Consider the following 22,876-nt stretch of genomic DNA (forward strand, 5'->3'; position numbering starts at 1 on the left):
CTACAGCTCAACAGCATCAGTGCCTGCCTGGCAAATGCAAGGTCCTGAGTTCAATTCCTGGTGCAAAAAAAATATATAAATAAATAGAAAACGAAAAAGTAAAATTTAAAGTTACAGACAATTTTGCCTAAAGGGAAACATTAGCAAAAGTAAGCATCTAAATTTTTCCTAAATTGCATGATTTTTGGTTCTGTATTTTAAAAATCCCTTATGAGTCAATAAATTGTCAAAGATTTTTTATACATTGTTTAAAGTACATCTCTTTTATTATTATCTAGGTAGATTTATATAAAGGATCTTATCCTTAAAGTTTTCATTTGTAGAATTGAAATGATATGTTATGAATTTGAATGAGTTTTAAATCTATCCTGCTATGTTTTTTATTTTTTTGTTTTTTTGAGACAGGGTTTCACTATAGAGTTCAGGCTGGCCTTGAACTCACTCTTTAGCCCTGACTGGTCTCTAACTTACAGGGATCCTCTTGCCTCGGCCTCTAGAGTGCTGGAATTATAGGCCTGTGCCCCCATGCCTAGCTACTTCTATGTTTTGTTTTGTTTTTTAATTTTAAAGAGGGTAAAATTAAACATAACAAGACAGATCATATGAAAACAATTTAAGGAACACAGATTTCAAAGTAAGACCGCCAGTGAAGACATCTTCACTGTCTATCATACTGTCTCTTGTTTTCTTCTAAATAGTTGTCCATATCTTCACACACAGTGAATTCATACTGAACAAAATAGTACTAAACTGATCAGAACAGGATGATGAACGCATTTTAGGTTTTCAAGACCAGATAATAGGGAAGTCAACAATGGCTGCCATAGTCTCACGTTCTCTTCAAAATAGCTGTCCATATCTTCATGTATGTTGAAATTAAACAAAAGAAAACAGACTAATATCACTCTAGACAGAGAATAATAGTATTGCTAGGTTTTATATCATGACACTACAGAATTAGCATTGGGTATCTTAGTGTCTCTTTTTTTTTCAGAGTATCTGTTCATTACATTGTGCATTATGTAATCTATTCTCTTAGACTGTTTAGAAGTTCTACACATACATGAATTTCTACATGTATACCTATCCTTTCTGTATTAGAGGGAAAAAAATCAAAACAAGACAACAAAAGAAATTCCTAGAAAAACTTGAAACAAAAAAAACATATAAAACCACAGTACTAGGTGATCTACAGTCACTGTGGTGTCTCTTGTTATTTTCAATAGAATTGTTTATATCATCAGGCATAATATAATTGAACATAGAACTACATAGCAATATTAATAAAAACAACATTGGAGACATTATAGGACTTTAAAAGCAGTTAATAATCAAACAGGAATGGGTATCCTATTGCATCTTGTCATCTTCAGAGTAGTTGCCTCTACTCTTAGACTTGATACTATCAAGCATACCAAATGTGACTAAAATCAATCAAGACAAAACAGCAATCTAACAAACCAGATTCAGATAAGATCAGTCATAGTAAAACAGTGTAGGTAATACAAGGCTTTTGGTTAAGTTAATAGGAAACTAAGGGTAGTTATTGTAGTATATCCTGCTGTTTTTTGGAATAGCTGTCCCCTCAAATCTAGTACGAGTAGACAGACTGGAACAGAATAAAATCAAAGTAAACAGAGTGATAAAACTAATGTGGCTTTTAAATCCTGATACACTATTAACCATGTCCTCTGCCTTCCTTTTTTAGAGAATTCCTCTCCTTTCCCTTTCTCGGGGTACTTTGTACATTTTGGGTCCCACTAACTCCTTTAGTTTTTAGATTAGGGGTGGGGTCTGAATGTTTTTATCCCTGAGCTTGATCTTGAGCTGTATTTCTTTACCTACTAAAGCCTCAAGGTTTTCCTTCCTTATAGCTGAATAGTTCTTCACTGCATAAAAGTGTCATGACTTTCCAGCCTATCTGCATCTGCTGGATGAGCTGTCCCTATTTCTCTTTGTCACATACAGCATCGTTTTCTCATCTTTGACTTTCGGTTCATTAACCCTCTTTTGGTAGATTATATTTCCTATTCAGAGCATTTCGATGGATCCTATCTCCTGGTCTACTCTGCCTGTGTTTCTTTTTGTTAGTGTATCAAGGCCATCTGTGTTAGAGATTATAGCCAGTCTTCTCTGCCTCATCTCTGCTATGATATTTTTCTGCTGTTGGTTGTCTAATTTTTTCCTTCATTCCACTGCCTATCCCATTCATTGAGGCCTCTCTGCCACTGTTGCTGGAATCCTGGTGAATTTTTTCTCTCTTCCTAGAATGTCCTTCAGTATTTTTTGTAGGGTTGGATTGGTGGTCACAAACTCCCACAGTTCCTCTTTGTCATGGAAACATCTTGTTTCTTCATTAATTTTGAAGACAGTTTTTCAAGGTACATCAATCTGGGTTGGAGGTTCTTTCAGGGCTTGGAATACTTTGCTCCAAGCTCTTCTTGATTTGATAGTTTGTGTCGAGAAGTCTTTCTTGATTTTGATGGGTTTTCCTTTATAGGTGATCTTTTTCTTTTCTCTGACTGCTTTTAATATTCTGTTTTTGTAATGAATTTCTGGGATCTTGGTTATTATATGTCAGTGTAGATATATTTTCGTTGTAGCTGGCTGGAGTTCTGTATGCCTCTTATATCTGAAAATCGTTTCTTTTTCCTATGCTTGGGAAGTTTTCCTTAATTATTTCTATGAATAGCCTTTGCGTTTCATTGGTGTTTACTTTTGCTTCTTCGCTCATGTTTTTTATTCTTAACTTATAAATCTTCTTGTCATCTTCTAGCCTGTGTATTGTTACTTCCTGGTTCCTTGTTATTTTTAAGAGATCTTTCCTTTCATGATCACACATTGTAAATCTATCTACAAATTTTGAAAGTCTAACTTTAGTTTCTGTCAAATAATTTTGCCAGCTTTCAATGGAGTTTTTAATTTCCTGGTAATCTCTTTGGATCTGTTTCATGTATTCTAGATTTTGTTTATATTCTTCATCAAAGGTTTCTCTCTTTTTTCTGGGCTCCTCCATTCTTCCATCTGTGTCTTCTTGAGAGGTGCTTAGCATTTCTTTCATTAATCTTTTATAACTTGCTTCACTTGAATTAGAATTTCAGTTTTAAGTTTGTCTATGAGGTCATGAAGAAATTTCTTTATGTCTGCTGATGCTGTGTCTGATATTGCATGTTTGCTACCCTCAATCTCTTCTGTATTTACCTCTACTGGACTTATTTTCCCTGGGTCAGTGGCTGGAGGCTTTTTCTCATTTCTTTCTCTTGTTATGTTTCTGGTTTCTTTCAGACTGGTGTATGGTGGAGGTCTTAGGCCCTTTATGTATTGCTTATGGTTTTTCTAGGGTGTGCTGGCTAGGGGATTGCTGCCCTCTCCAGTTTACTGTTGATCTGTGAGGTGCACACAGGGATGATGTAGGCTGGCCCCTCTCCTATGAGCCAGCTACCTTTGGTGTTGATAGTTATTAAAGTAATACTTAAGTATTACTTTGTTTTATTTAATAGAATGAACTTTTATTTTCATAATTTTATTGGCATTTAGAATTAAATTATTGGATCAGATATAAAGACTGTTTAACATTTAACATAAAATTGAAAGATGGAAGCAATTTAATTATAAAATTTGTTTCAGAATACCATTGTAGGAAGTAGTTAGCAGTATTAGTAAGTCACTATTATATGAGCATATGCGAATACAGTGTTATGATTTTGGTCTGGATGTCCCCTTTAAGTGTCATGCAGTCATGGGGATGGGCTTCTAGACTTTATAATTGATTCATGGTGCAATGCTGGGATTATGGGTGGGAGTGCTCTACACACACACACACACACACACACACACACACACACACACACACACTGGAGTGTGTAGCCTGCATACAGTATAAGGGAGGGAAAGAGGCTTGGTCTTCCTCTCCTCCCTTATTCCTTTTGTGTCTTTTATCATGTTGAGCTGTTGTTCCTTTGCCCAGTCACTCTGCCTTAGAGTCAGCTGATTATAGACTGATATCTCTACAAACTGTGAGCTAAATAAACTCTTCCTTCCTTAATTTTGGGCATTATTTGGGCATTATTTTGTGAGTGAGAGAAAAGTAAGACATGTAAGATGAAAGAAAGATCTTCATTAAAATCTTGTTGGCTACACAAGTGACAAAAATCTTAGAAACAGCTTGAGGCTGTTCAGATCAGTCACAGGTCCTCCTGAAGAAATTTAGACAAATGTGCAAATATGTATGTAGACTATGCTTTTAATGTGATCAGAACATATAAATGCTATCTTCCATCAGTTTGGTACTAAAGATATTTTATTTCATATTAGGGAAAATGCAGTTTAATACAATGTGTAAGCATTCTGTTGTGAATTACTCAAGTAGGTAAAAGTATTGGGAAAGTACACTTTTACTAATAGCCTTCATGTTTTTGTTGTTTAGAAAAGGGCTGCAGTTTAGTCAACAATTACATTCTCATTAGGCAAAATTTGTAATGCCAGTAGTTTTTCTAGACATTTTTTGAGTAAACTGGTTTGATGTAGGTAGGATGAGTTGAAAGTACTGCAGGGGAATCCACTTCCTTGTTCATCACCACTATTGAATACGGTAATTTTTAAAAGAAGTTTTTGGCCAGTTTATTTGATTTAAAAATCTTCTCATGTACCCTTTGACTTTGTTCCTATTTTTTTTTTTAGGCGATACCTGTGATGTTTGAGGATATAAACATCTGTGCTGTAGGACTCTTTTTTTTAGGAAGAATTGTAAGAAATTTTTATACTCAGTTAAGAAATCTCACTATTTTCAGTTGCTTGTTGTTTAAAAATATTTTTGTTATGTATTACAGTTACGTATGTAGCTTTATGAAAATTCCTGAATTTACTTGCCTACTCTAATTATAAATATTATATTTCTCAGTAAATGAAAGGTAGCTCATAGTTCAAAGAAAAAGGGGAATTTTAAGAATTTGATTAAAGGAGTTATAAAAAATATTGAGTAGGGCCAGGGGGTGTAGCTTAGTGGCACAGCGCCTGCCTGGCAAGCATGAGATCCTGAGTTTGATTTCTAATCCCCCCCTAAAAAAAAAGATATTGAGGAAATACTTTTGTTTACACTTCTACAGTAGATGGTTGAAGATCTGAAAGTGAAATGACTTATCACCTTAGAGCAGATTAGAGGCTGGCAAAACCTGGAACTAAAGTAGCCAGTGGTAGGAATAGGACCAGAATAATTAAAGAAGATAATTGTAAAAGGTAAAAGAGCAGAGGACTTTGTCCTATGGAAAGATTATGTTAGGACTGAATCTGACCAAAAGTAAACACAAGACAAGGTAGCAAGGGGCTTGTTTGTGAGTAGAATATGTTGCCTGGCATTTCTGGGTTGGTCCTGAGAAGGCAGATACCAAATAGGCCAATGCTATTTAAAAGGTAAGCTACTGGTGTGGAAGTTCTGCAGAAAACCATTGAAAATCTGTGGGTCATCAGAGCTGACTTGAGAAATGAAATGAAGTTCCGTTACTGGATACTAAGGCATCATTACAGTCTTGTCTGAAAGAAAGGAGATGCTTTAGCTCCATTATATATTGCTAATATATTTTAAGACTGAAAACCAGATACCAGTATCAAGAAACAATTTTCTTTTGATTCTTATTTCCCCTAGAATGTACTAGATATCCGAGTTGGTCAGTATATTGTTTCTAAGAAGCTTCCTAACACATATTTCAAAAGTATTTTCTTTTTCCTCTCAAATCTCATTTATTTCTACCAAATAGATTCTACTCATTCTGCCTTTTACTAGTGTACGTATCTTTTGTTGAACATGTACTATGTGTCTGCACACCATAGGTAATAAGAGGTATTGAAAATTATATTGATAAAATTGTAAGGTTTTTTTCTCTTTTAAATTTATTTCAGATTTTACCAAATGTTGCAAAGACTCTGGACTCCTGATGGTAATAAAATGTCGGAAAGAAAATTCTGCATTGAAAGAATGTCTTACTGCTTAGTAAGTAGTACTTCATTGTGTATGTGTTTAAGTAAGAGAAGTTATTTAACTTATCACACGTAATATATTCAGTACCACCCCCAACCAAATTTCTTATTGTTGTCTGAGTCCAAAATTTTACTATGTTGAAGATTATCCTAAAATAAAAATCTCAGTATATTTAATGGAAGGATTTTTTTCATATTACTTTTGTCAGTGTTATAATTAATTAAAAATACAAAGTCAGCAAAACAAAAATAGTTTTTCATGTAGTTAACAAACCTGTTTTTGGAAATAAATTGATTTGTAGAATATACTATATTCTGATTTTTATTTCTTCTGATGGAAAGAAACTGAATTAGACTATCTCTAAAATCTTCTCCAGCCTTTTGATTTGTTGTATTATTACAGTGGTTCCAATAACTCATATGAAAGATTCAAAAGTAAATTTAGATTTCTAAAGTTAAATTTTAAAAATATTTAATCATCGTGTAAATTAATGTTAAATGATGGTTATATTAGGTTTATCACTGCTGGACAAAATACCTCACACCCACAACTTAGAAGAGAGGTTTAATTTGGCCCACACTTTAAAGGAGTTTTATGCTGGAATTGCCTGGCTCCCAAGCAGAAACATTGTGGTGAGATAGGATAGCAGGGCAGAGATGCCAGGAAGTAGAGCAAGGGAGTGCCAGAGAGGAGGGGGCAGGGATGAGGGTACAGATATAGACTCCAAGGTCACTCTCAGGGTAGACCCAGAATTGTGCTCAGTCAGTTCCTCATGTGCATCCAAAAGTCATTGAAGTGGACATTCCTTTACTCTGACCACCTTGTTCCACCCCTTGTCAATTTCATACCCAAACCATACATATTGAACCTCTAAAGGAAGGTAACAGCAAGCTCATACTTCCATCTGATATAGTATAACCATATCCATCCTGTGTACAACCAGAAATGTAAGTCATTCCCCAACATTCAGTAGCTCAAGTCTGTTCCAAACATTCATGTCAAAGTCACTTCTGAGACTCAAGGCAAACTCTTAGCTATAAATATCTGTGAAAATTAAGAACAAATTACATAATCCTAAGGTACCGTGGCACAGGATATACCCACTCCTGTTGCGTAAGGGAAGAATTGGGAGGAGATGTAGAAAAGAACAAGACCAATATAGGAAAAGAGTAAGATAAAATCCAGCAGGGTAAACATTTAAGATTTGCAGCTCCATATCCAGCATCCAGGGAACACAGCTGTCGAATGTGAGCTCTGAAGGGTTTTGACAGTCTTACACCTGTGGCCTCACTGCCTGCACCTCAAACAGCTTGACTCTTGGACTGGCTCCACTCATAACCTGCAGCTTTCTTTGACATATATTCTGTATTCCTGGCCTCTCAGTATCCTGCGGTTTCCACTGTACCTTTGAATTATGGTGTTCCAAGGGCCTTTTGTCTAGACTTCCAGGCTTCCCTTTAGAGTGTAGAAGCCTTTTCTGATCTCATTATTCCTTGCATTCCACATGCCTAAAAACTAGCATCACATGCATGATGCCATGGTCTGCTGCCAGCTTATGAAGTAGACTGGCCACAATAGCATGTCCTTAAGTGCTTAGATGGTTGAGCACAGGGAAATGAATCTGGAAAACCAATTTCCCAGCTGACCCTTCTCTAGCAGGGTGCTCAAGGTCTCTTCTCACTTGGATTTACACCTTTGCACCTTTGAGCTTATAGCTGATTCTGAGATGCTGTCAAGCATCTTTTATCTTGTCGCTGTACCAAGTGTTTGGTTCTGTATTAATGGAATGGAAGTGATCTCTTCAGTGGCCCTACCTCTTTAGGTTTATACTTTACATGTGGTTTCTTGTGGCCCAAAATTTAAATTTTTCAGAGTTTTCTGCTCTGCCTTTTGCCTAATTAGTACTGTAATCTGGCTAAAAGCAGCTAGCAGTACCCATGCCAGGCCCTGAATTTTAGGCGATCTTGAGACTTATACTGCCAGATTAATTAATCTTCCACCCTTAGTTCCAGTCTTTTGCAGTCTCAAATTTGGGAAAAATGTAAAGTTTATTTATTTATTTGTTTGTTTGTTTATGGTCAGAATTAGCACACATGGCCTCTAGTCTAATTGCCAATGGAATCATCCCCAGCTGAAATCTGAGCCTGGCCTTTTGTGTCTGAATTCCTATCAGCATTTCTGCTCTGTTTACAGAATTCTAGGGCATCTCTAGCCTTTATCTCAAACCTTTTCAAAATCCTGCAAAGTAGTTCCAAAGGCTTTTAAATCAATAGTCAAGTACATTCCTAACAGTGACTTCACTTCTCTGGTAACAGCCTTCCCAGTGCTACACAAAATATCCAATACCCACAATGTAAAGAGGAGAGGTTTAGTTTGGCCAAGGCTTTAGAGAGATGCAGTTTATAGGTGATTTGCTCCAAGGTAGAAAAGCATCTTGGTGGAAGGGTGTGGTGGAGCAGAGATGCTTAGTTCCTGTTGGCCAGAAAGCAGGAAGAGTGCCAGAAAAGGACTGAGGGACCATCAGTTAAGAGCCCATGCCACACCTCCATGACCCAGCCAGCACATGCAAAAGTGTGGGCCACCACTGTGTCCTGTAGATACCACAGCCATCACTTTGACACTGCACTCTGGCAGATGTTCCTCAGATGATTAAGAGAGAGAATGCCAAGTTCTTTGGATGCAAGTGTTTTTATCTCCCTGCATTGTTACCCATGTTATTGACATATAATATTGCAGAATATTTTAATAAGTATTTTTAGTTGATAATTACAAAATCTTTGACAAGCTCTCATGTCCTCTATATACTGTTCCTCTAGCCTGTGAGTCTCATGTATCAGTATGGTATAATTTAAGGGTGGAAGATTAATAATGGTATAAATTTTAGACTAATGTTCCCTTATTTATAACAAATGCTGAAATTGGAAAAGATTTCAGAAATTATGTATTTACTCATATCTCTACTGACTAACACTGAGAGATAAGTGTTTTTCCTCAAGTTAGTAATACTAACAGCAGTTCTTATCTATGGGCCAGCTTCACTAAGCACTGAATTATAGGAATAAGTTTATTCTGTGATAAATTGTTCTTCCATTTCTAGATGTATAATGAGTAATCAGCTTGTTAAAAAACATTTTTATGTTGACAAAGGTTTTCACTTTCAATTCAGTCATTGTATGTTTTTCTTAGTCTGACACATATTGTCTCCCTGCACATGGAGCAGCTTTAGCTGACAGCGCAGATGAGAAGCGGGCAGCCCCAGCTGAGCTTCTGGCTTAGACACGGCTTAGTTCCCTGTGTGGCCTGGGAGTTCTTGTCTGCGAGGAAGGCTAATTCCCCCTGGAGTGACTGTGTTAAATTACCACTTTTACCATGGTTCCTAGCACAAAGTGGGGCTCAGTAAATGTTAGTTTTTTAAAACTTTATTTATAACATTTATATTTTAAAAATTTTATCTGAATATTAATCATTTGAATATCCATCCGTATGAGTAAAATGCAGGATCTACTGCATCTGGATGAAGGCCTAGGAAGCCAGGGCAAGTTGCTTCTGATGGTTTGAAAGAAAAAAATTAAGTGAAGGAACAAAGATTGTAATATTTGCTGAAAGTAAACGGAAGTTACTAAAGAAAATTTTACTTGACATTAAGTTCTAGAATACCTCAGACAGTGGTGGCGAACCTATGGCACATATGTAACTTATTTTTCTTTTAAGATGAGATGTTAATGTATGAATTGTATTTTCTAAACTAAACCACACCGTTTGGGTTTAATAGCAGGGTCACCACTTTGTGATTAAGTGGGTTTAGGATTACAATTTAGGCATTCAGTTTCTAAAACGTTCACCATCATGGCCCTAAAAAATGTTTATTTCCTCTTTGAATAAATGATATCGTGTTTTAAATAATACCTGACATCACATAACATGAATATAACCACTACTCTTTAGTGACATCTTGAAAATTAATGGTTAGACTCCCGTACTTCTATTTCTCACCATTCATTTTTGAATATATTACAATCTGATTTCTGAAATTACTATTCTTAGATATAGCCAAGTTCAAAAAACGGACCTTTCCTACACTTCACCCTGCTCTGACTGGCTGTTCTTTAGTGTTCTCCTAATTTCCCTAACAATGAGTTCCAGTTTCTCATATATTTATCTGTACTTCTCAACTTTTTCTTCCTTATTTTTATGCTGCTGTTTCTCTGGGTTGTCCTTGTTCCTAAATCTGAGAATGCTCAGTTTGTATCACTGGATTAAATTACTGGTGGATCATGGTGTTTCTTTGCTTCTTTCTTGAGGTTCAGTTGCCCCTCCCCCATTCTTTGTGAATCATAGTTGTATAGCTTTTAAATTGTCTTTGCCTCCTAATTCTGATTTCCTGTTGATTTCCCACCTCTCAACAAATTCTTTTTTCCCATTTTCCTTCCTGTTTCGTTTGCCTAAGCCCTCAGTTCTGGTTTGGATTAAGTTTTTTGGAATTCTGTTTCTAATCTTGTGGCTCCCTTCTGGGTTTTATGACACATGCCGTCAGATTCATGTAAGTCATGAAACTGATCCCACAGTTGCTTGGTTAATAACCCTTGTCGCCCTTAGGGTAGATCTCAGGTTCTTTATATTGCATACGTGGTACTCATCATGACTTGGTCCTTGTGTGTTTCATGTTTATCTTAGGTCCCTTCTGCTATGTGCAGCTACTGCTACAGTACCTCCACTTGAGTTTGTTATGGCTGTGTCTAATGTGCCCTCAAAGCCTCACGCTCTTTCAGAAGTGTCTGGATCTAGAGTGTGTCACTCTAGGATTGATTCTTGGTGCCATACTAGGTTCAAGGGTGTGAGTGCTTGCCTACCTTAACTAGCTTGGATAAGATATAAGGGATAGAAAGAGCGATGGGCATCCCTTGTTGCTTTGCTGCCTTCTGCCCGCCATGAGCTGTTTCTCCTTTGTGATCCCTGTCTGCCCTGCCACCCTATGTTGGAGTCAGCCCATTAGAGACTGAAACCTATACAAATTGTGAGCTAAATAAATCTTTCCTCCTTTTACTTTGGGTGTTATTTTGTCTCAGCAGCAAGAAAAGCAACTAAGATGTAGTTTTTCATGCATCTAGTTTTTCCTCATCCAGATACCTTTTATATGGATTTGTATTGGTCCTTCAGAATGCAACTCAAACATGTCATCCTGTCTCCTCCCTTCCTGCCTTGTGGTATACTGGGTTACATTTCTGCTGCAGTACTTTTTTCATGCATTTGTAGTCTAGCCTTTCTCTTTGTACCATAGCAATTTTCTTTTTTTATTACATTTTTTTTTTTTTTTTTTGTCTTTTTCATTTTTATCGGTACCGGGAATCGAACTCACGACTGCCTGCTTGCAAGGCAGGTACTTATGCCGCTGAAATCCCCAGCCCCAGCAATTTTCTTTATATTGTGTCCTGTGACAACATCATGTAAAAGTCTTTTCATTAACATGTATCATATTTCATGTTTTGTGTGTCAGATAAAAAACACATTTTAAAAACTTTTAGTTCTTTATTTCTTCCATTGATTTGGTAGCATAATGCTTACAATTAATTTATAAACATTACTGAAAAGTCCAATTCTGAAGATAATACCTAATGCCCAACTACATATCTCCAAACTAGTTTATATTCACTTGTTGCAAACGACTTTCATTTAAAAAAGATTTTCATGTTGTCCTTGTAGCTATAATGATCCAGCCTTTTATGAAGAATGCAAAATGGAATACCTGAATGAAAGGGAAGAATTCAGAAGAACTGGAATTCCTAGCAAGAAAAGGCTACAGAAACTTCCGACAAGCATGTAGCAAACATTCAAATGAGAGAAACACTCATATTCATAGAAATTATCTGTGGTATAAATCATGTGAAATGATGGATTCACAATAAGAATGTATGTTTCCTTTAATTACAAATATTAATTTTATATGAAATAAAAGATTTTTGTTGCAGAATTTTGATTTATTAAATATGCAAAAAGATTAAATACTGAAATGGAATGTGGCTTTTCTGAACTTTTTTTTTGTCTTTTTCCTTTTTATCGGTACCAGGGATCGAACTCACGACTGCCTGCTTGCAAGGCAGACGCTTATGCCGCTGAGCTAAATCCCCAGCCCCTTTTCTGAACTTTTTTACAAGTTTCCACAATTATAATTCTGTAACAATGCCAATGATTTTCAGAATTCAATGTAGATATTCCCTTCATGTGTTAGATAGGCTAATGGCTAAATTGTGGGAAGCAATGGTAACTAAGGAATAAACAACTTTTAAAGGTGTTAATAACTATCAATATAACAGAATAGCTACAATCAGAAGTCTTCCTACTTTTGTTGTTCTAACGCTTATTAACTATGCAACTGTACAAGTAAATTTCAGCCAATATTACATGTTGGCTGAATATTACAAGTATACAGGAAAGTGCTTCATGAGTTGATAAATGCTCTTTAACTGGTAGTAGTTAAGTCTTATTTGGAAATAAACATATGTAAAAATCTAAGAGACTATACAGTCTAGAGGTAAACAAGACTATATTTCTCCATTGGTCTTTTGTTACTGATGCATTACCTGAAGCACAGGAGCTTAATTCTTGATTTTAATTAAATTGAAGAAATGACAATAATTACTTTGACTAGTGAAATATATAATCTGTGCTTTTTTATACTTTTAATTAAAATGGTCAACTTCAAACTTATATGTAAAATTTACTTATGTCACATTTTCCACAGGTGCATAGACAAACCATACTGTATAGTACATTTATCCTTCTCATGACAAAAACTAATCATCGCTTTCAGAATATTCATGGTCTCAGCCTACTCAAGTCTACTTATGTGACTTGAACACCTGTGCCTCACATGGATCTTGCTTGCTTATTGGTGCCTTTGTTTATATTTATACTCCCTGTTCATAAGTAACAGTACACAGGTTTGGTTTTTCTTTCCCTTAAGATTTACCCTTTCCAGGTAGCTTTACTCAATGAAATCGTTATTTTTGTGATGTGATTCAGTTACTTAGTTTAAAGTCTGAATTTTCCATTTTTTTCCCTCCACCTAATATATCCTATAGATATGTCCCTGTTCTACATATGAATTCAATTCCATTCTGGCAATAATAAGAATATCTTCCTTTTAGGGATATAAATTTTACCTCAAGCTAAGTGTGGAAGCCACAGGTGAGTTGTTTGCTATTTGTATTCTCTTCATATGACTTGAGTTATGGAAATGAAGTAGATGATCTTATAAAAAGAAAATAAATATTAAAGAAAATTTTAAGAGAAGCTCTTTGAAGTAAATTATGGTTACTATGAAATTTTAAACAGTATAAATTATAGATGTGCCTTTTTTCAATTTGATGAGAACACATTGAATGGCTGGATAAAAATATTTTTTGGTCAATATTTTCTTACTCAAGAGTCTTTCATATTGTTTACCTTTAAACTGTCAGAATAAAGGAATTTCCTCCCCTCAACAGTTTATCAAGACTGTTGTCTGTTAAAGGAATGTAATTAGTAAGAATTACTAATAGTAATTGTATATTGGCAAGAGTATTTCATATTCACCTCCATTTCAAACCAAAACAATTTTAATTAATACCTAGCATTGTTCAAAACATTAATGAATCTGTTGTCTCCTATTGTCCTCCTTTTCTTTACAAAGGAAAAATTCTAATCTTATTTTTAAAAAGTCAAACCAGTAATCTACAGTAGGGATTAGAGATAATATATGGCCTATGCAGCCACATGAGAAATAGCTTTTGCCACTTAGTTATTATACAGGTAGTTGCTTCTTTCAGCTAAATCCTGGAGTCTTGCATTTGTTTCATGCATATTGGGTTTTATTCTGTTTCTTGGCAGGAAGACTGTACTCCCTTGAGTCAGCTGTGTTCATTGGTCAGAATAAATTCCTGCATCTGACATCAATTCCATTAATGACACACAAGCTTGAATAAGTGAATAAGATAATAGAAAGACACAAAAATGTGATGAACAGTGAAGTGAGCATTGTCTTTATATACTATCCATTAATATAGAAGAGATTGACATTTCTTTTGAGTTAAAAATACATGAAACTTGCATCAAGGACAGAATCTTTCTATTTGAAACACTTTATCCTAGGCAAAAGATGTATGAACCAAGTAATATATTATTATCACTACTACCATTATTTCTGATATTCCTAATGTCTGTATTCTGAAATAATTTAGGTAACTTTCCATGTGAAACCATCTCTATTTTTCTTACGTACAAATCACTGGCCAGTTAGAATGAATTTAGGGCCATTTTATGATTGCACTATGGCAATACAATACATAATTTAGTTCTAGAATGAAAATGCCTAATTCAGTTAATTAAAACATCACTTTCTCAAGTATTACATTTCAAAACAAAGTCTTAACAATTTACAAGCTGCTGTAACAGGCAACTGTATTCCTTTTGAAGATGTTTTATAGTTACAAGTATTTATGGATCACTGAAGGGATATAGACTAAATTGTATGAGATGCCCTTTATAACTGGTGTTTAAAGTTACAATAGTTTATTCAAATACCATATTTTTAATTATTTAATTTTTGTATTTTTGGCATTTAAGACTTGAATGTTACTAGTACAAAACAGTCATTTCAAGTCTTCAAGTTCTATTTTTAATATTTTATCTATAAAAACTGTTACTAAAGAAAGTGACTAAGTCTTAAACTCAAGAACACAACAGAGATGTAATAACCTAGACACTTTTATTCCATTATATTTTGTAATTTTATACATCTAAATCAACAGATATAACCTATTCACATTGTTGTTTGCCCCTGTATACAGTCTAATAAAACCAATGTGCATGGTTTTTCTCCTGTAATACAGGCTTCCTTTTCATGAATGGCTATTTAGGCATATCAAATACTTTGTCAAATGATGTTCAAACATCTCCAATTTTACTCTTTACCTATAGCAGATTTCAGTTTTTTTCAATAACAGATTTATCTTTAAACACTTTAAATGTACTCATTAGTATAGTTAGCATATATCTGATTCTTAGAATGTAGAGTTGAAGGGTGTTCTTCTTTCACACAGGAAAATCAGCTAATCATCATACCTTATGATGAAATGTATATACTGAAGAAGTGCAAAATTTTAATCAAAATCCACTTTGTTAAATAATTTCTGGGGAGAACCACTGAGAGATACAGTGACCTCATGATCAAACCATGAATCTCTTCAGAATTAACTTTTATAAAGACAGTTTTGATTATGTTGATCCAAGTAATGCAGTGGTGGCAGGTTGGGTAAAGGCAAAGTTTTACTTTTAGTTTCTCCAAATGCTGTCTCACTTGATTTGGGAGGGCTTGGGAATACCCAAGAATTATCTTCCAGAGAATTTCTGCCATAAGAGTTGTGTTCCTGAAAGTCTGTGCCATCATTAGAAACCAGTCTTTCATTATCTGTCCATGATTGGAGAATTGCTTTCTCTGATAAAACCTTTATATCTCCTGATAAAGGGGAAGATACAGTATGACAAAGAGGTTTGCCATTTGGTGAGAGTGGCCCATGTCTTTTGTATGTTGCAGTGAAATTTGTCAAGTGCAATTTCGTGCTGTCTTTCCCAAGGTCTTCAGTGCATCCAACTGGGGTACAAACTAAAAAGCAAGCACAGAATCAATGTCAGTTTTCATCGCATTTGTGGTCATACAGTACCATAACACTTTACTAAACTAGCTGAATACTGGTAATTAACATTTCTAAGTTAGTATGCTCAAAGGAGAATGTGATTTGAAATAAATTATGCATGATCTCAGGTGTAGACATTCAGTTATTTTTGGTGTCACTTTCCTTACCTAAAATGGATGCAGCAGTCCTGTGCCTATGTCACAGAGTATTAAAAGATGAGCTACAGTGTTAAGTAGTTGTAAACCAATGAAGTTAAAATACAAGATCCCTTTTCTGGCACTTAATCTGGCTGGTGAAGGCCACAAGTCATTTATGCGTCAGTAGGGGCTCAGAATTTCTGTTTCAAACAGAATATTTTTTTGCTCTTCTAACATTTTCTCCATAGGCAGTCCAAAAATAAAGTTTTTGAAGAAATAGTTTACATATACTGTATTATATATTCAAAGGCTATTATGGAGAAAGCAGTTTCAATAAAAGTTATAAAATAATTTTACTTAAAATTATTTTGTGAATTGTACTGTAATCATCTAAAAAATAGAAAAAATGTTTTATGTACACAATGTGTCTGGAATAAGACTACAGCTAGGACACTGATAATGTGGGCTTCTCTGTCACTAATTCAGCCTCATAACTTTAGCCCAACGACAGTTAAGTGTAACTAGCTGAGTCCATGCCGTTTTCAAAGTCTCCATGTAGTTTTTAGAAGAAACAAATGGAGCTGCATTATAAAATAAGCTGTTTTTCTTGGGAGGGTGGGTAGAAATGGGCTAGAATTGGAAGTAATTAGGTTTAGCCTCTGGACAAAGATGATACATTCATAGGTCAGGGAAATAGGTGATCTATGATCTTATTTCTGTTTCCTACAAAACAATGAACTCTGTGATATGTATCATTAACTTTGTGATACATATCATTTTCTTAGTTGAAAAGACACAGGATAAACTACTCCGAAGTGTGGAAAGAACTTTTTTTTTGTTCTTTAGAAGTTGTAGTTAACTACTTAAAGAGCCACACTGAAAACACTATAATTGTCCTAGTGTGCAACATTTTCCCTGACTAATAAAACACCCCTGAGAAAAACTTGGGGTTTTTTTTGGTACTGGGGATTGAACTCAGGACCTTGTACTTGTCATGCAGGTGCTTTACAGCTGACCTAAATCCTTGGCCCTGAGAAAAACTATGTCTAAAATTATTCTCTATTGCTCTTGATGACAATCTGAGGTGCAGATGACAATTTTAAATTAGATGGTATCTTTCTTCCATTATTCCATTAAAAAATAAATCTGGAGGCATTCAAATATATAATACACTTTTTTGAAATCTATTATCTAATACCAGACAAAAATATACCATACTGTGTTTCTCCCAAGGTCTAAAAACAGCTTTACCCACTACTACTACCTGTACTGCCACTACCTGAGTTTAGCTAACCCTAAACTCAAAGTTTAGTTAGCCTAGCAGATACAGAATGTAAAGCCATTAAAATGTTTGCTTAGTTGAAAAGATAAAGGAAAGCATCTAGATTTGCTCCTGTGCAGTTATTACGAAAAAAATTCAAACCTCTAAATCATGAAACACAGTTACTGTTTTGAAAACAAAAAGCAAGATCTTCATTTATTCGGTAGCAGTGGCATTAAAAATTGCTTTAGGATTTTTTGTTGTTTTTTTAAGTATATGAAGTAGTTGTGGTGAAAGGTCAAGCAGAGCAAACTTAACACCTCACCCTTCTACACATAAGCAACACTTGGCTGAGAAAAGCCACAAGGGAAAAAGAATACAGTACTGAAGAAAAAACACATCAGCAACACCTCTATGTGTGAAGCTGACCAGTATGAGACTGAAGCCAAAGCAAAGAATGGGTAGGTTGCGAATATACTATATATATTTCTTATCAGACTCATTTGATGAGATTTTGGTAAGATACAATAGCTAGTTGCTCTTCAAGCAGTTTGGCTGGAATCAGTGGTTTCCGGCAAACAGTGACTTGCCTTTTTTGATTGAGGCTGAGGCTTTCAGTTTTCTTAGTAGTTCAGCTTGTACTTGAGTCACCAGATGTAAATTAGACATTTCCCTCTTCAGTTCCCAGTATGCATGTTGCATATTATCACTAAAATAAAGGTTTTAAAAAAAAGTTAATGCCCATCATACTTCATGGAAAAAAAGGAGTAATTAGAAATACACCAGGTGTGACTGTGCATGCCTGTAATTCCAGCACTTGGGAGACTGAGGTAGGAGGACAGCTGGAAGCTGGAGGCCAGCCTGGGCTACAAAGTGAGTTCAAGGTCAGCTTTAACTGCCTAGTGAAACCCTAAGAAGAAAAACAACAAAAAATCCCCACCACATTTCTTTCTTCTGGTTAGTTTTGTGATAATGTAAACAACTGAAAGATAATTAGGACATTATAGTAAGATATGTCTTCTTGATTTCTATCAATCACATGCACTGTATTAAACAGTTTATATCATAATAAGCTATTCTAATTGATGAGTTCCTTACAAATCTCAGACCTGAGATCTTCTTGTAACTTGTACTATGCAGTGTTTTTAATATAATTAGTAAGGAATGTGCTCTCCATATACCTGTACAAGATATATTGTATTAATTCATATATTCATGTATTTCAAATCTGCATTTGTTTGGTTTTGACATTATGTATTGAAATGATGTATCAATTGCAAAACATATATCCAAATCTACATTAAAATTTAGGTTTCATGTATTACATTCTTTTATGTTTGACTGGGCTGTCTCATATTGTTGCTTCTAAACCAATGTGACATGACAGCACAAGATAGGAAAAGCCAGATTTCTTTATAAACTAAAAAGAGCTCGAGAGGGAGATTCTATGAAACAAAACTTCTAAAACGTCTTACAGATTTTTATAATTAAAAATGTTTTACCTTAACTAGCTGAGGAAACGCAGTTATTTTATTTTAATTTTTAAAAGGTTTAATTTTCAGTAAATAGATTTACTTGGACATTCATGGTTTTTGTCAGTTTAACTGCCAAGTGAGTGGAAATCTTCAGCATACATTATCATTTTGCTGTACAAGCATATATACCATATTCAATGTAAAAATGACATTTCATAGCATTCAGATAGCCAGCACTGCTTTGTAGAGATATCAATGTCAAACTAAACAAACATGTCACCCCATGCTTGAATTTTTGTTCAGCCATTAAACAAAAATTACTAAAGGTTAACCCTTCTAAAACCTTTATACCCTAATAGCAGAAGCACCAACATATATTAAAAACAATTATTTTGAATTACATTAGATTGGTATCTTTTCTGTCAAAATGTTTCAGTTTTATTGAGGACTATAATTTATCCAACATAATTAGCACAATATACTTTATACTGCTTTGGAGAAAATTCTACTTGTTTTAGTCTGTTGTGAACGTCATCTGTTAACTCACAGTGTATTAAAAATCACAGGGCTTTTTGAAAGATGTGAAATAATTCTCACAAAGATTGCTTAACCAACTCTACTTCACCTGACATCTGAGAGGTTCACTAGAAAAGAATGTTTTACAAAGAGTTACTTAAATTACACAGCAGTTGAGTATAAACACAGTACTTGTGCTGATTCATTCAGTCATAATGTGACTAGTACAGTTTAAAAATATAGGGCTGGAATTACAGCTCAATGACACAGTGTCTGCCTGGCAAGTACAGGTCCTACGTTGAATTCCTGGTACCAAAAAAAAAAAAAAAAAAGTTTTATTACTGGCATAAGATGGTAAATAAGTACCACATTTGAAAAAAACAAACTATCTATGGTAATGTTTGGTGTAGAAATACCTAGCATCTAATCATTTAAAATAGGTAGGCATGGAAAATAGAAAAATAATTACAAAAGAATCATCAGTGTCTAATGGATATTTAAATTCAATTTAATGAAGACCACTTGAAAATTAGGTCATGGAGTTTAACACACATCTAGTCTTTCTCTCTTTTGCCTTTACTGACATCTGAATTGAAAACTAAAAATATAGAAGTCTGATTATTACTAAGTATAAGCTCTCCCTCTTGTGGATACCAAAGTAATTGCAATTATTGTTACCAATTTTACAGTTACAATAAGTAACATTTGAAGTATATAAAATCTTTAATTTCATCTGCTTTAAGGAAATATTTAAACCATTACTTAAGAGAGACTGGAAAAGGCAAGCTATTTCAAGTTGTTAACAGGATTCCAACTAACTCTGAATCATTAAATATTTTGCCTAAGTATTTTTAAGACTGCATAGAGCACATGCCACCTCACTGTAGTTTATGACCTGGGAGTATCAAGCTTTAAATAACACACAAGCAAAATCCTACTAAAATTGTCTATAAACAACTATATAACTATCTTGAACACTGAAATGTAACAATCAAGCATTCCAAAGAGATTGCTTGGCTCAGTATTAACAATGAAACAAAAACGATGGTTAAGTATTTATTAAGTGCTAAATATTTCATCCATATTCAACAGTCTAGCAAAGTGAGTAACCTCATTTTGCACATAAGGAAACAGGTTTAGTAGTCTACTCCAGTCTCCTGTGTTGCTTGTCAAAGCTGTTACTAATGCAATCTAATGAATGATTACTGCTCGTGTAGAATAGCTTTTCTCATATTATCAACTTAAAGCACCAACTGATGTCTCAGTATAAAACTTCACTACCATGACATTTAATAAAGCCTGCTTGTTGGCAACTCATGAAAGAATCTGACATGTCCTGATTATAAATTAAGGTGTTTAAAAGCTGTTTTCTTAATGATTATATCCTCCTACAAGAACTAAAATTATACTAAGAGATGTTCATAGCTAAGATTTGTAAAATTTTAAATAATGCATTTTGACAACTTTGATTCACTCAATTATCTTTTAAACACTGATTGCAATCATAGCAATCTTTTTACACTGCAACCCAAAAAACACATTTGCAAAGACCCCACACGTACACTTGTTATGTATAATATACTCTAATGCATCATATTTTGTTTTATTCTATACTTTAAAAACACTTGTTATATCACAAATTTTCATGATCAGTAAGGAAACAGGTTGAAATACAGTAACCTAATTTGTTTTCTAAACCAATGATTTACATATTCATGTGTCATCTGTAACAGATGCACAGTATATACACAGATGAATAAAAAGTACAGTAATCTTATGCCCAGACCTGGTTAAACTGAAGTTATTGATTTAAATCTAACACCAAAATATGACAAAGAATACTGGCTAAAGTTCTTATAAGGCTGTTATTAAATGATCTTTTTATGTAGTATGTTATAAAAGGCTTCCTGTAATTATAATGTTCAATCTATTTAAAAGGATGCAGTACATTGTTTGCGCTGTAATGTAGTGATTTTAAAAAAGGAGTGTTCACCAAAAGGAATGTTTCAAATAACTGAAAAATGCCTTTTAAAATATCTAAGCTTAGAAATATTCCCATATACTTTAATACATTTACCTAAATTGTTTCACCTAAAAATGGACAAGGCAACTTCCCAACCAATTTCAAAAAAAAAACCCCAATCCACAACCCCCCCACCCCTGCCTCATGCACACCTGACCACTGAAGGGAAAGCCATTAGGACCTGCTTTAATTGCACTGTTCTGTAAACATGCATCCTTGGGATGCCTTTAGAGCATAACACTGGGTTCACTGAGCCCATCTCTTGCTTTTCTATGTAAATTTGTACTTTAGTGTAACAGTAGCCAGATGTGTGCCTCAGTACCTTAACCCTGAAGGATACGGGAAGCACTGTTTACCCAATTGGTATGATAAACAGCAAGGAGTATGCATGTGTGCCAAAGTGTCAAAATAGGTTTTGGACCCATCTCTATGTTCCATCTAACTGGTTTTACTCAAGCATCACAGTGTCCAAAAGACCCACAACACTCTAAGATTTGTTTAAAAAAAAGTTTTCTTTTGAGTTTTCTGATATAGCAGTCCAATGGCACAATGAAAAACCAGATTTCCAAGTATTGGAGAACAAAGTGAATCATCACATGACTCATGCATGGGTGATGAGGATGATCCATAATGGTCAAATCCATGCTTTCATAACATAAACAGAAGAGTGGTGTAAGTGTATGATGATGATGACTTTAGTGTTGGTCTTGGAAGCCAAAGCTCCTGGGACAATGAAAGGGAGTAAAAATCAACTGATAAAGAAAAAGGAATGCAGACCTCCTTGGTTCTGATGACAAAACAGCAATGTGAATGTATATTGACTAGTCAAAATGCTACAAAATAGCCACATAACTGAATAGAATACAGTGTTAGAACCAGGTCCCCAAATACAGTTCAGGTCTTGACAAGAGTCAAACATATTGGACAGAATGCCAGCACTACCATTACATGTTGGAAACTGCAACATATAAAATGCTAGAAGGTGCTGTGAAATACACAAAGGCAGAAATGCAAGTAAAACCTACATGCAGCAATAGCCCTATTCAAAATGTGTTTATGAACCCTTACGAGCTGAACTGAAATCACTATGGTACTGCTGTACTTAACACACAGATTTCTCATGGTAATTCCAAGAATGTAAAAGGCTTATGGAAAGTGATGAGTAAATATATGACTTTTATGTATGCTCTTGTAGATGCAAAGCCGTTTTCTTTCAATTTAGACATGTATCCTGGAACTTAGCCACCAGGTTCTTACTCAGATAGTAATAAACTGAATGCAATGTGAACACACTTGGGTGCTCTCATCTCCCAAACTGGAATGTGATATTTGACAACAGGTTTTTGGGTTTCCAATTGATGTTACATTTGGTAACAGCACAAGTTGACCAACACAGTAATTGTACATGGGAACAAAGCAGAACAAAGCAGCAAATGAAATGCTGCAACTTCAAAACAGAGAGCTGTTACAGTATAATATTTTTATTTCAGAAAGTTGTAAGTGAAAGAGTTGCTGGCCCAGACTGGACACTTTAACCAGGAAAAGCCTCAGCCAAGTTAGGGGGCTCCTGCCTCCCCCGCCCCTATAGATTTACCTGTAACCCTATACCCCCATCCCTAAGAACCTGTCCCTGGTGCCAAACGTGTGCCAATGAAATACCTGTGCATCCCTAATGCCCCTTAAGGTCCACCCCAGACAGAGGCTACTTATGGGCCTCACTCCACGTGAAGAAGAAGGAGAAAGGGAGAGTGTGTTCCAGAGAGAGACCACCGGCCCCGGGGTGGAGATGCTGCACCCCGGGGCCGGGGGGTCCTCTTCC

The 22,876-nt window shown here is 35.0% G+C and overlaps 2 protein-coding genes across 2 annotated transcripts in view; one reads left to right on the forward strand and one right to left on the reverse strand.

Moving 5' to 3' along the window:
* Cmc1 (C-X9-C motif containing 1) overlaps window positions 1-11,987 on the forward strand; it is an 80,223-nt gene extending 68,236 nt beyond the window's left edge. Inside the window, exons 4-5 of the mRNA XM_003479994.5 lie at window positions 5,896-5,986; window positions 11,675-11,987. Of these exons, the coding sequence (XP_003480042.3) occupies window positions 5,896-5,986; window positions 11,675-11,795 (212 nt within the window). The 3' untranslated portion in view covers window positions 11,796-11,987. The remainder of the gene's footprint in view (window positions 1-5,895; window positions 5,987-11,674) is intronic.
* A 1,977-nt stretch (window positions 11,988-13,964) lies between these two features.
* Window positions 13,965-22,876, reverse strand: part of Azi2 (5-azacytidine induced 2) — a 28,434-nt gene continuing 19,522 nt past the window's right edge. Inside the window, exons 7-8 of the mRNA XM_003480159.5 lie at window positions 17,634-17,752; window positions 13,965-15,614 (exon numbers count right to left, since the gene is read on the reverse strand). Of these exons, the coding sequence (XP_003480207.1) occupies window positions 15,202-15,614; window positions 17,634-17,752 (532 nt within the window). The 3' untranslated portion in view covers window positions 13,965-15,201. The remainder of the gene's footprint in view (window positions 15,615-17,633; window positions 17,753-22,876) is intronic.

Source organism: Cavia porcellus, unplaced genomic scaffold, assembly GCF_034190915.1.
Source record: "Cavia porcellus strain 051 isolate PalLab524CR breed Dunkin Hartley unplaced genomic scaffold, mCavPor4.1 scaffold_10, whole genome shotgun sequence".
Taxonomy (NCBI): Eukaryota; Metazoa; Chordata; class Mammalia; order Rodentia; family Caviidae; genus Cavia; species Cavia porcellus.